The sequence below is a fragment of the Camelina sativa genome, chromosome 2, assembly GCF_000633955.1.
Source record: "Camelina sativa cultivar DH55 chromosome 2, Cs, whole genome shotgun sequence".
In the NCBI taxonomy this organism is placed as follows: domain Eukaryota; kingdom Viridiplantae; phylum Streptophyta; class Magnoliopsida; order Brassicales; family Brassicaceae; genus Camelina; species Camelina sativa.
Window position 1 is genome coordinate 22,712,587 of NC_025686.1, and position 14,379 is coordinate 22,726,965.

Here is a 14,379-nt window from a genome sequence, read left to right on the forward strand (position 1 = left end):
GACTAAAGAGAAGAAATCTAAGGGACTTACAACTATAATATTATGAGTGAATATTCAAAACCAAAGAGATTGTGTTTTAGGAGTCAAGCATTAGACTCATCTTCATCACTGAAGACTTCCAACTATAGTTTGAAAGTTAGAAAAATCACATTACAAAACAATGCAAAAACTTTAAATCATGACTATCATAAAACATAATCCTTGGAAAGAGGCTAATAAATATTGACAAAACTCTGATACCAAAAAAAAAAAAAACATTGACATGGCTTTGTAGACGATTTCTTCAAATAGTCATAGAGAAATTAATCTGTTAATTATCATACTGCAAGACATCATGTTTATTAAGAAAACTTCATAAGAAAAAACTAAAAAAAAAAGTACCATGGGAAATGATGGGAAAAGAAAGACATATTGAGTGATCATTTTCTTCATAATTAGTCATGTGAGCATTGGATCTTATATAATAACACTAAACATTATTTGAAGTTTGTAAGGAATTCCATTGACACATTATTCTCAGTAATCACATTCATGGCAATAAATACAGTTATAAATCTTATTAATTGTAATTAATCTGGTCAATGCATTATTGCAACATGAACAGTTTGAACAAAAGAAAACGTCCACCATAATGTCATAAAGGTAATTGATTGAGAGAAGTAAGTGTAATCTAAAGAAACTGAACAAATAAAATGTCTCAAATTAAAAAAATGTGTGTAGACAATTTAGTTTTAGATTAGCAATAATGTGTCTTTTATTTCATTAAAATTGAACAAAATGACACATGTTAAACAAATAGAGTGGTGCCAAATGAAAATTTCTCACAACTCTACATTATTATAATTTAATATATAGTAAATATTGACATGTTGACAAAAAAAGTAAATATTAACATGTGAAACCGATAAAAAAAGTTAAGTAATAGGTTACGGTTGTGATAAAAAAATAAGTGAAAAATTTATAAATCGTAAAAACAAAATAGAATAAATATATCTTGTAAAATAGATTTTCTTTTTTTTAACAAAAGTAAACTATAGAGATATTTGATATGAAATAATACTAAATTAAAAACCAAAAATAATTAAAGCTTTGGTAGACGAAGAGTAAAGAAATATAAAGAAAAGTTAGTGCGGAATTTACAAAACGTATAAATTAAATTAAACGAAATAAATTCTTGTAAAACAATTTTTTTTTACCAAAATTGTAACATCCGCGAACCAATTTTTGTAATTTTGGTGTGGGTGTCGATCGACACCCTTGTTGGCATCGATCGACACCATGTTTTTCCGGTTTGGTCGGGTTTGATTTAATTGCTGATTGGTTCGGTTTGGTTCAATTAAAACCCTAATCGTTTTGTTAAGTGTCGGGGACGAACTGAGGGTTTCAGAAAGTCTCTTTTGTCGCCGTTTGTGTTTTTGGAGAGAAAGAAAGAGAGAAAAGGGAGAAAACGTTTCTGTGACTTTCTGGGTTTGTTCTTGGGGTTTTTGGAGAGATCTGAGGCTGTAGGAGGGTTAGCTGTTGCTGGAAACGAAGGGGGAGCTTCTGGAGGTGTTGTTTTCCACGTTTCTCAAATCCAATCTTCCTTTTCTTGAGGTGAGTGCTTGACCATGGTTGATCTAAGCATGAGATCTCTCTTGTTTGTGTGTTTTCTTTGCTGTTTGTGTTGTTTTGTTGCTTGGGTTCGTTGCTTTTGTGATTCCCAGTGATTTCTGAGGTAATTGGGTGAGTTTGAGACGGATTCGAGATGATTGGGAAGGAGAGTTCGATGTTCGGTTTCGCGCAGATCGTGTCTGCAGAGGAGGCATCGATCAACACTAGGAAGCATCGGTCGACACCATTTGGAGTGGCATCGGTCGACACTGTTTAGCATCGGTCGACACCATTGTTTGTAGCATCGATCGACACCGTGAGGCATCGGTCGACACTGGTCTCAGTCGAGACTTGATTTCCTGGTTTGATGTATTGTTGTGTGTTGTTTGTTTTGCTTAAACTTGAGGGTCTCATATGCTTGTGTGTATAACCCAGTAGATGGGAGGACGGCCTCACTAAGTATTTATGATAATACTTACGCATCTCAATTGTTGTTTGTGGTGTGCAGGTATGTGACGTGGAATCATGGCGATGAGGAGGAGGATGAACTAGGGTCTCGTTTGTGTGTTGTTGGTCTTTGTTATATTGTTTAGGATGGAACCTTGGATAGAGATATGTTAGGTTGCTGGATAGAATGGATAGAAATGCTATTGTATTGGTTTTGTATTATTGATATGTTTCCGTTGTGCATGTAATTGGATGTTGGTTTATTATTGGTTGGTTACCGGGTGTGGGTTGGTTTGTTTAATTAAGTAGTATGGGATACTTAATTATATATTGTATTTAATTATTAAAAAGAAAAAAAAGGGGTCGGGTTGTTTCATTTTGGTATCAGAGCCCATACGGTTCTAGGATGGTTAAGTGAATGATTTAGAGTGGTATAGGAATTTAATTGGTGGAATTATTTTCCTGTTGCTTGATGCATGATGTTGTGTGGTAGAATTGATTATGAGTAGTTAGTCAATTTGCATGTGGTATGGAGTCCTAGTATCATCCTTTTCGAGCCTTTAATGAGATTCCATGGTAAGTGATTTTGTGTATTGTTAGCTGTGTAGTGTTTTTAGCTTCTGTGCGGTGGTTGCAGTTGGCTATTGAAAAGTTGTTGGAAAGTGGTAGATCACGCCGGTATCGGGAAATACCGTTGGCGGTGAGTTGTGTAAGTGGATGTATTGCAAATGGAGTTCATTTGGATTTTTGACTCGTGTGTCTTGTGGAAAGGAAATAGCTCGGGAGTTCTATAAATGGAAAGTTTCCATAAATAGAAGGTTGCTATAAATGGAAAGTTTTATAGGAGTTAGAGCTTTTCTATTTTTGAAAAGTGTATGGAAATACCTTGGGGGTAGGGTGTTCCAGGGTGACCGAGTGGTGGTCATGGTGGTGTTTGGGATATGAGTTTTTGTGAAGGCGCAATGCTAAAAGAGGAAAGTTTCTAAAAAAATAGAAGTTTCCAGAAATGGAAAGTGTTGAGGTAGATCTAGTCGGGAGATACTCGTTGACATCGGACTTGTTTGCTCAGGATTGTGTGGGCCCAACTCATGTGATACCGATAGCTCGATGGACTTTGTGGCCAGAGAGTGGGAGTGGTATGTTTGCTTCGGATGACGATCCGAGAGCGCGCTTTTGGGTGACGACCCAAGAGCGGGATATTTGAGACTCCCTGGATACCGTAGCTGTGAGCCGTGGCTCGGCAGTGAGCCGGTATGTCTCGAGGGTTGCGACCCGAGAGCGGGGGGAGTGGGCGTGTGAGACTCCCTGGATACCGTAGCTGTAGGCTGTGGCCTGGCAGTGAGCCGGTATGACTCGAAGGTTGCGACCTGAGAGCGGGGGGAGTGTGTGTGTGAGTGACTTCCTGGATGCCGTAGCTTAAGGCGGTTGGCCTGATAGCGAGCCGGCATGATTCGTTGGTTGCGACCACGGACGGGGGAAGCACTGAGTTGTGAGCAAATAGTGTCTTTGATGTGAGTATATTGACTAGAGGGAGACCTCGTGGTTCAGTCGGAGGTGTGCGGGCTGTTGCGACAGTGCACGGGAAACCTTGGCTGACGGTATTTAGTCCGGTCGGGGACGTGCGGGCCGTGTTGACGGTGGCACGGAGGTCCTTGACAATTGGACGGTTTTGCGGGATTCGAGGACGAATCCATATTGGTGGGGGAGAATTGTAACATCCGCGAACCAGATTTTGTGATTTTGGGAGGAGTGTCGATCGACACCCTAGTGGCATCGATCGACACCACTAATTTCTGGGTTCGGCCGGTTTGATTAATTGCCGAATTGGTTCGGTTTGGTTCAATTAAATCCCTAAATCGTGTTATAAGCGTCTAAGGACGAGTTTAAGGGTTTTTGGGGAGTTATTTGGTCGCCGCTTAGTGAAAGAAAGAGAGAAAAGAGAGAGAAACGTTTTTGTGACTTTCTGGGCTTGTTCTTGGAGTTTTTGGAGAGATCTGAGGCTATAGGAGGGTTAGTTGTTGCTGGAAACGAAGGGGGAGCTTCTGGAGGTGTTGTTTTCCACGTTTCTCAATCCAATCTTCCTGTTCTTGAGGTGAGTGCTTGACCATGGTTGATCTAAGCATGAGATCTCTCTTGTTTGTGTGTTTTCTTTGTTGTTTGTGTTGTTTTGTTGCTTGGGTTCGTTGCTTTTGTGATTCCCAGTGATTTCTGAGGTAATTGGGTGAGTTTGAGACGGATTCGAGATGATTGGGAAGGAGAGTTCGATGTTCGGTTTCGCGCAGATCGTGTCTGCAGAGGAGGCATCGATCGACACTAGGAAGCATCGGTCGACACCATTTGGAGTGGCATCGGTCGACACTGTTTAGCATCGGTCGACACCATTGTTTGTAGCATCGATCGACACCGTGAGGCATCGGTCGACACTGGTCTCAGTCGAGACTTGATTTCCTGGTTTGATGTATTGTTGTGTGTTGTTTGTTTTGCTTAAACTTGAGGGTCTCATATGCTTGTGTGTATAACCCAGTAGATGGGAGGACGGCCTCACTAAGTATTTATGATAATACTTACGCATCTCAATTGTTGTTTGTGGTGTGCAGGTATGTGACGTGGAATCATGGCGATGAGGAGGAGGATGAACTAGGGTCTCGTTTGTGTGTTGTTGGTCTTTGTTATATTGTTTAGGATGGAACCTTGGACAGAGATATGTTAGGTTGCTGGATAGAATGGATAGAAATGCTATTGTATTGGTTTTGTATTATTGATATGTTTCCGCTGTGCATGTAATTGGATGTTGGTTTATTATTGGTTGGTTACCGGGTGTGGGTTGGTTTGTTTATTTAAGTAGTATGGGATACTTAATTATATATTGTATTTAATTATTAAAAAGAAAAAAAAGGGGTCGGGTTGTTTCAAAAATAAACTATATAGACTTTTGCTATAAAATAGTATTAAATAATACTAACCAAAAATAATTAAAGATTTGGTAGAGTAAATAATTTTAAAATATCAAATTTTAAATTAATGTAAGTACACTTGTCGCTAAAATAGAACGCCAAATGTCGCAACGATAGGCAAAGTTAAAAAAAATCTTGTCATATTATATAAGACTAGGTTAGACCCGCGCTACGCCGCGAGATACTTTTTAATACTGGTTTTAGATATATTGAATTATTGAAAAATATAATTGTGTTTAAATTCTAATTTAATTTAAAAAGAATTTCATTTTTAAAAAATTATTCATATATAATCTGAACTCTAAAGTCATGCTCCATTAAACATGCTTTTCTTTAAAAAAAAGTCTACAGTATTAGTGTATAATCATATATCATACATTAATCACTCAATTCTAATTTCTTCGACCCAAATGTTAATCAGGAAGAACTGAGAAGATTGAGAAGAAAAAGCTTTTTATTCTTAAATTTACTTATCTGTTATTTAAGAGAAAATCTCCTTAAAAAGAACAAGTGGCACTTCGACTTTAAACCTTCAAATTTTCAACTCCAATAATAAATTACTAAATGATTTTATCACTTAAAATCTTGAAATGGCTTATGTTTTAACGGGCACACAAAAATTAACCAAAAAATGATTCCATCAGCGGTATAGACCAACATATATATATATATATAATAGTTATAAATAATGATGTAACTATAATAGTTATTTTTATTTTAATTAAACATAATTTTTATCACTAATAATGTATTTTAAAATTATTGAAAAGTAAATGCAAAACAATTTTTCAAAAATTTATCATTTATCATTATAAATATCATTTTTCAAATTTTATTTTTATCATTAAATTAAATTGAATTTTTGTTTCTCTATTAAATTTTAGAAGATAAAATTTTAAAATATCAGTAATAATTTTTGTCATATATATATATATATATATAAATGATATAGAAATCACATTAATATTTAATTTTTATTAAAAGAAAACTAATATTAAAGCCAAATCATTATTTGGCCACATACATTCTATCATCTTCCCTTCTCTTAACTTTAATCAGATCAAAAGTTATGAGATAAGAGTTAATAAAATGACAAAGGATACAAAAAGTCCATAATAGGAAAACAACATATACAAATGAAGTCCAAGAAGAAAAGTAAACTTCATGTTCCACACAATGGGCATTTGTCCAGAGCTTATCATCTCCTATCATAAAAGCAAATAATATCCATTTTGTATAGGAAAAAGGGCTACTTGTAATTTAAGTAACATATTTGAGCTGATGCGTAATTCTGAAAGCACAAAACATACCTCTCTCTTCTCTAACCAAATCACCTCGACTCCTCAAGCCATGAAAAAGATCCAGCGATCAAGAACTTGCTAAGTAAGTTCCCAGGGAGTGGTGCTAAATACGTTATCTTCATCCTCAGTATATCAACTTCCATCATTTACACAATAACACAAACACAGAAGAATCATAAAAAACAAAGAGAAAAGAAAGAAACATCAAAGAAACGTGAGGACCAAAAGAAACAAAAGCTTTTAATTTTGGACACAACAAGAACTTTTAGAGATTACCTTGAGTCAATCTGGTCTGGTACTTTTGCGTATGAGACATCGATAAAAAAATGTAGCAGATCCTGATCATCGATATTTACAGACGTCACCCTCAACAGATTTGACACCCGGTTGGACCTGATTGGCAGAGGTGATATTGGAGCTTGTGGTCCACCACCAATTCAGAAGACTTGCATATCACTAAAACTTGATGTATTGGCATACAGAGAGAGTTTTTTCGATAGACCGTAAAAATATTTCTGGAAAACTAAGCTTTTTAATTTTGAATTTCATTTCCAAAGGCATGAAAATTGAATAATAAAAGATATGATTGAAAAAATTTACCTGAATCCTAAACGTCCTTCAACTTTGCTGGTAATCTTTGTCCGTGGCTACAACTCCACCAGACTTGTGAAAAAGCAAGCAGAGTAATTAAAGAAGAAGCAATTCATTTCGAAACATAAGAGATGTGAAAGTTTAACCTTGATAATGATGTTAGGAAAGGATGCACCGTGAGTCTTGCCCAGATCATTCTGCTATGGAAATGACATTAGATCGTTTACACAAAATGAAGTCCCACGAAATACAAATGTCCGTTTATAGATGATGAAGTTAGCAAACCTGGTGCTATGTACTAAAATTAGAAATTGGAGACTCTTTTCTTTCCTTTATGAACGCCTTGAATCCCATTGTTTGAGAAGCACTACCATGTGAATTAGAACTCTCATTTCGCACCCTACCTGGATTGTTCTTTTGGTCTATAAGATTTAAAATATAAATGGAACTCAAACATAACATGAACTATTATATCAAAAAAGGGCAATTGAAGAGTTTTGGGGGTTGTGTTAACGTACATCGGGTTTAATTTAGGAGATGAAACAAACCTCGAAAATTTCCTCTTAAGATACGTTCGAAGTTAAAAAAAAAAACAGAGAAGTTCCTAATTCTTTAACCAAAGTTATCAGGATTTGACCAAATAAAAAAAACATGGTAAGAAGACTCAAAAGCCAAACGATTCAGTAACATAGATCATGGAAAAATCCCTAGAAAACATACATATGAAGTTCAGCTGCCTAAAACTGCTATAGCAATTGTAAATTTGAACCGCTACTCTCCCCAAAGACCCAAAACTCACTAAATTAAGTTTTCCGAACAAGTCTACTACAATACTACTTGAGGATTAGCTATCCTCATCTTCCCCGAGGCCGGTCTCTCACTCTTTCATTGAAGCTCATGAAATCAGTTGACAATCAACAAAACCGAATATAGATTGATAAATTGATTGGAGATACATGTTCTTCAACCTCAAGAAATCAGTTGACAACCAACAAACTGAGAGGAAAACAAATGAATCGACCATCGAAATCGATCAATTGAGGAAAAAGAAGAAAAACAAATAAAATCAATCGCTTAAGATGTGTACACCTAGACAAAAAAAAAGCGGATGTGTATTAATCGTTTTAATTTGATAGGCTATTGATTTTTTATGAGGTGTCAACACCAGCTTGAATGTTGAGGCTGATGTGTCAGATGAGGAGAGCAAGGCATCCTATTTTTATTGTATTGATTTATATATACCGGCGGAAGACCCAACATCTACTTGCGGCCGTAAAATATATATGCATATAATCGGCCTTTTTTTCGTCAAATGTCTCTTTATCCTAGTGGTAATAGTTCCGAGTTCGAACCGCAGCACTAATATTCCCTTTTTCATTATTTTTTCCTTGAAAAATATTTAAAAACAGGCACAAACAAATAATTGGGCTTGTGGCCCTCTGCGCCGGTTCTGATATATATATATATAGCTTAAACTTAATTAACATTAGAAAAGTTATGTGATAAAGTTTGTAAGAATAACACATTTGTTTTATTAGAGGGTATAGTGTGACAGTACGTACCTAATAAAAAGTTAGAGTAATGGAGCAAAACCCCATAAGATGATAGTGATGCTTGCATATAAACCAAGGAAATATAATACTACGTTTCCTTCTTTCTTCTAGTACGCAGAGACTTGGGCAAAAAGAAAATGAGAAATTCAAAGTGCTAAATTTGGAAAAGGAAAAAACATCAAAAGTATATCTAACATTAACGAAACATAACCCAACGTTGTAATGTTTGACATGTTTTACTGTAGCTTCAGTTAAATACAAGCTGACAGGTAGGTGAACACCTAGTGGACAATGTCAACTCCTTGACCATCTCAAGTTTCTCGTCGCTGTCAGTGAATATGGAGGACACAGTTACCTTTTTTAAACAGCTTCCGTTTCTTAAGATATATCCTAGCAGTTCTTTCTCTTCTTCTTTTCCTTCATAGGCTCTCCATTCTAGAGTTTCAAAACTCGATAACAAACATTTAGGAACTGAACTCGGTTCAATCCAGGGGCTCGGTTCGTCAGCCTGATTGTCATGGTACTGATATAAACAGTACATTAGACAATGAATTGGAAAACAACCTGGTCAAAGACACTGAATGAGTTGGGTTGAGATTTACATATGTACCTGAATAAGTCTGAGAGATCGTAATTTAGGGGAATCTCCAAGCAAACGAAGAAGTAGGTTCAACCACTGCTCATCACATCTGCATAGCGTTAACTCTACAAGATGGTGGAAGATACTACCAACATGATATGCATCCTGCATGCATACAAGACAATATAAGTACAAGAAAGGTTAGTGGCTAGAGACCTGATCGCAAGAATACCAACTATTTCAAATCGTGCAGATGGCAGAATGATAGAAACCACAACTTGCAATTATGAAGAAAATACCTCTGAGGTTGATAAACATAAATAGAGACGTTTGACTGACATAATTATAGAACTCAGAATATTCCACCCAATATGAGTCTGATTAACGTCAATAGTTGCTTTTACAATATTAGGCATTTCATTCTCAATGACACAAAACCCATTCGCAAAATCAAGTATCTCCAACATCTCCAAAGAAGGAACATTTATCACAAAACCATGTGCATTATCACTATCTTTTTCTAATGATTTGCACATGAGTAGACGCTTTAGAGAAGGCACTCTAACGGTGAAAACAGTGACATTGTCATCAGGACACTGCATCACAACCAATTCTTCAAGCACAGGACAACTTGATAAAAGCTTGTTGACAAATTCATCACCACCTGGATACTTCAAGGATACGAGCTTTAATATTTTGAGGGAAGGGAAAGAAATTGGACAACTAACATCGTCCACAAGAACCGCGTTATCTAGTCTCAAGGTAACAAGCATTCTGCACCCTGTGTACAAGCTCCTCGGAAGTATGGTTGGAGATGCACTAGAAGGGCTGACGAACTGGATATGCAGTTCACGCACAGAACACTTATCTGCAGCTCTAATCCAGACTCTAATATCTTCAGCACCACATGTTTGACCAAGTTTAAACTGCAAAGTTTCTATAACTGGAGCCTCATGCAGAAACAAAGACCTGTCCACAAAGCGGGAAAATCTTTCATAATCAATGTCTTTATAGCTATCATCGTATACAAGTTTTGGCACAAACATCCAAAGAGACTTCCATTGTTTTGACAAAACCATTGTGGCCACAACTTCTTTCATTGTAGGCAGAAACGACAGTATTCTCAAGAGCAATTCTTCAGGTAACTGATCCATGATTGAGATTTGAGAACTAACTCTTTCCAAAATCCCTCCACAAATTTCCCTATCAAGACGTCGAAAAAGGAAAACAAGAGATAAGAGACTCTCAGTTTCTGTTTTCCTCAGGACCCAAACAAATATTCCTACGCAACAAGCAAAACCCTAACGAGGTACATATAACTCAGAAACAGAAAAGGAAGCAAACGACATCCAATTATCCAAACTCAATGAACGCTTAATGTTCTAAGAATTAAAAAACTTGAAAAATAAGAACACTTCTCTTATTGATTTAGAAACTTCTCAAAACTAAATCTCTCTCAAGTCTTATAGAACATCTCTCCATAGACTATTTATTATATTTATAGACTTAAGCTTCTCCTAAACCTATTAGAATTAACATTATACAACTTATTGATTTTGGAACTTTTCCTTTTTCATATTCAATCTCTTTTGGCAATTTCTTAGAAGATAGCTTCTTCCACAAGTTGAGTTATCCAACAAATGTTACCCAAAAAGATAGATTTTTCACGAATTAATACTACTTCGAAAGCATATATATATATATATATATACTAGAAGTAGGCTCGCGCGATGCGCGAGATAACTTTATAATAATTTTAACATATTTTAGTCTTTTAGATTTATTAAAATATTTAAAATTTAAAATTTTGGGTTTCGATAAATTATCTTATGTTTGTTATTTGTTTTGTTTATAAATAAGTATTCTCAGTCACTTAAAATGAATGACTATTGATTAGTTAAGCATTAAACTGAAATTTTTTATTAATATGAAAGGTTACTTTAAAATATTTAGTGTGTATCCCATAATATATAAAGCTATTCATGTTTTGATGCACAATCATTTTTTACGTTGGGAAAAGAACACTGATTACATATAAAATTAAATGTTGCTGAGCATTGACATTATGTGTTAGTTTGTCCGCTTTTAACATAATCTATAAAACATTAATGTCTTCTAAAACCAGACACCTCCAAGAAGGACGAGACAGTAGCTTAAATTTCTCGAATAACCTCATCTTGAGCCGAAACTTATGCTCTTCTTTCATTCTTTATGTAATTAATTTCATTAATTAGATAACTAAAGGTAGCATGCTTCACACATGCTTAAAAGTTTTATTATTATAAATTGAATGTTTTAGCAATAAAATATTTTAATCTTAATGAATTATACAAATGACTTCAAATGCATTTGTGTTCTAGAAGTGGAATTCTTTCTGTTTCTTGATTAATTCCATTTGGAAAAGATTCTCTGTTAGATATTTCTATACTTTTATCACGTACTTTATATCTATTGAACATTCTAAATGCAAACAGAATTTTAGTCTAGAATTGGGTAAAAAAAATGTTGTTAATATATATTGATATATTATTATAGCAAATTAAAATTGCCTTTTTGTGTTATACTTTTCTGTTAATATATATATATATATATATATATATATATATACTAGATTAGGACCCGCGGTACACCGTGGAACAAATTATTTATAACTAAGACATTTCAATTATAAGTTGTATTTGTTGGTTAAATATGTTATAACTATATAATAATTTTTAATTTTATGGTTTAAACCATATAATACCGTAATATAATTTATTTTTTACATAATATTTATTTAATCAATATAATTAGATATGTCTGTTCTCTGATACTGATAGTGTTAACAAAATAATGAAATGATGTTTTACCAGTGTAATATCGAATTAATGATATTTTAAATTTTGATAAATATCGATAAAACTCGTCCAGCTATATAACCCCGTCCCGAGATATTTAACTCGCACTATAGCATATTAATTTTTAATATTTATTGTTTTGTATTATAAATATTAGATTGAGTTGATATATTATTTATTAAGAGTATAACCATGTACATTTTATGATTGACGCTTCTTATAAAGTTTAAATATTATAATACTTAGAATTCTTAAAATGGTTGTGTATTTCTCATATTTGAAGTTTCGTAAAAGTTTAAATATATTATTAATATTTTAAAGGTCTTCTAACTTTTTAAAAAGTTGAAATATTTATAATAGTTAAACTTTTTATTAAGTTTAAATATTTATAATATTTGAAACATCATAAACGTTTAAATATTATTAATATTTTTAAGATTTTAAGAACCAGAATAAACTAAATAATTTTTTTTTTAATTTTGAATGTCTGATAAATCAAGATTTCTACTCATTTATATCATGAATCATTTTGGTCTCTTTTATAGTATGACTCCGAACTATTGTCCAATTTTTTTAGGCGATGTGGGATATTGTATCTGTATTTTTTATTCATCTATTGAGTAATATATGTCCATTTTTAAAAATTTGTATTACATCATATGCAGGAAAAAATCACAATTTTTATTAACTAAATGTATTATAGAATAATTTAAGATTAATTAAATCTAAATTTAAATAAAAATGAAAGAGAAGCATATATTTATGTTTGAATAAGATAGAGAGATTTCTATATTTTTTTAAATCTTACCTTTAATTAATTTTGAAAATTTTGGTAACTAATATTAAAGACAATGCATTAAATGCTAATTGTTTCCAAAATGATTTTTTGAGCAAAAACTGCTGCAAAAATACTAGTATAGATTATACTCAAAATGACCAACAAAAAAGAGTAAAAACATATCATTGTATTATTGAGTTATTTTTTTAGTGTTAACTGCATAAGCTGAGAGAACATCTATATACTTATTTAATCAACCCTTTAAACAAATAACCCTACTCTATGTACAATATTACACAAAATGCCATTGTATTTTAATACAAAATATAATAACAGAATCTTAATATTAATTTGTTGTGACCTGAAAATAATTTTCTAAAAAATAGTAATTATTAAATTATTAGATTAAAAGAAATCATTAATAAAATAATTTCGAAATTATTTAATAAAATAATAATAAAATTATTTCGAAATTATGTAATAAAATAATTAAACAGATTCTATTTATTGTTTCAGAAATCTTAGGAAACAATAACAAACTATTTAAAAATTATAAAACTTAAATTTATTTATAAAATTAAGATTAAATATTTACATATCTAAATCATTTAATAATAACAAATATATATTAAAATTAGGATACAACATTGTTTATATTTTTAAAATATATCTATATACTTATTTAAGCTATGTTGTTAAAAATTTAACTAGTTATAATGTGACATATTACGAAAATGCTATTATATTTTAATTATTCTAATAACTAACAAAAGAAAAGTTTAGATTTGTTTAAAAATAATAAAACTCTATTTATTGTTTCATAAATCTTAGGAAATAATAACAAACTATTTAATTGGCTAAAACTTAATTGTTTATACACAATATTCACTATATAAACAATACTAAGTGTATAATATTGATAATATACATAACCTAATTGTAATTTTCACCTATAAAATTAATATACAACATGTTATACCAATAACTTCAATTTGTAAATTTGGTATATTAAGATATCTAAACACGATCAAATCAATTTGTAATACCAAATCACGGGTCAATACATGTTTTATTGGATTTTTTTGGCTTTACCAAATGTATAATTAACGAATTTGATATTGCACCAAATCAAAATAGTAGTACCAACTACGGGTCGAAATCAGAGTATGACCTTAAGTAAATTAAATATATGATTTTATAAAATATATCGAATTAATAAATTTTCTACTATTATTTTGTAACAAACAAATCCAAATTTACATAAATATTTCCTCACGCTGGTAACATTATTCTACAAAATATTAACGTGTATTTATGAGTCGGGTAATAAGACAGGTAATAAGACGGGTAACGAGATGCTCAAAAATTAAAATAATATCTGATACTCGATCATTATTTCATGGATAATATAATTATTATACCCTTCACTCCACCCTAAAGTTGCGGGTACCTTTTTTCGGGACGGATACAAACCGAAAAATGGGTCCAATACGGGTATCGGTAGTAGTTTAATATGAATCAAAATTCACCATATAGTACTATATTATATAACATGTAAATGAATGATACAACATAAACATAATATTAACAAGTAACAAAATAAAAAAAATTCCCCGTGCTACTAGCGCGGGTTATTATCTAGTAAAATAATTATTCACCAGATAATCTTTTTTTTGTCTTCTGTGTTTTTATTTCTAAAATCATGTGATGGATAGAAGAAAAGATAACTCAAATCTTTCTACTTCACC

At 32.6% G+C, this 14,379-nt stretch overlaps 1 protein-coding gene and 1 long non-coding RNA gene across 2 annotated transcripts; both read right to left on the reverse strand.

The window, feature by feature from the left end:
- Positions 6,032 to 7,933, reverse strand: LOC104733225. Its single transcript, XR_759036.2, has 5 exons — positions 7,169 to 7,933; positions 6,893 to 7,080; positions 6,569 to 6,748; positions 6,302 to 6,428; positions 6,032 to 6,196 (listed from the first exon to the last, which is right to left on the reverse strand). It is a non-coding gene; the product is annotated as an uncharacterized LOC104733225 (long non-coding RNA).
- LOC104755775 (putative FBD-associated F-box protein At5g50270) lies at positions 9,142 to 10,170 on the reverse strand. The gene is made up of 2 exons (XM_019232901.1): positions 9,320 to 10,170; positions 9,142 to 9,184 (listed from the first exon to the last, which is right to left on the reverse strand). Exons 1-2 carry the CDS (start codon positions 10,168 to 10,170, stop codon positions 9,142 to 9,144), a joined length of 894 nt encoding a protein of 297 aa, XP_019088446.1.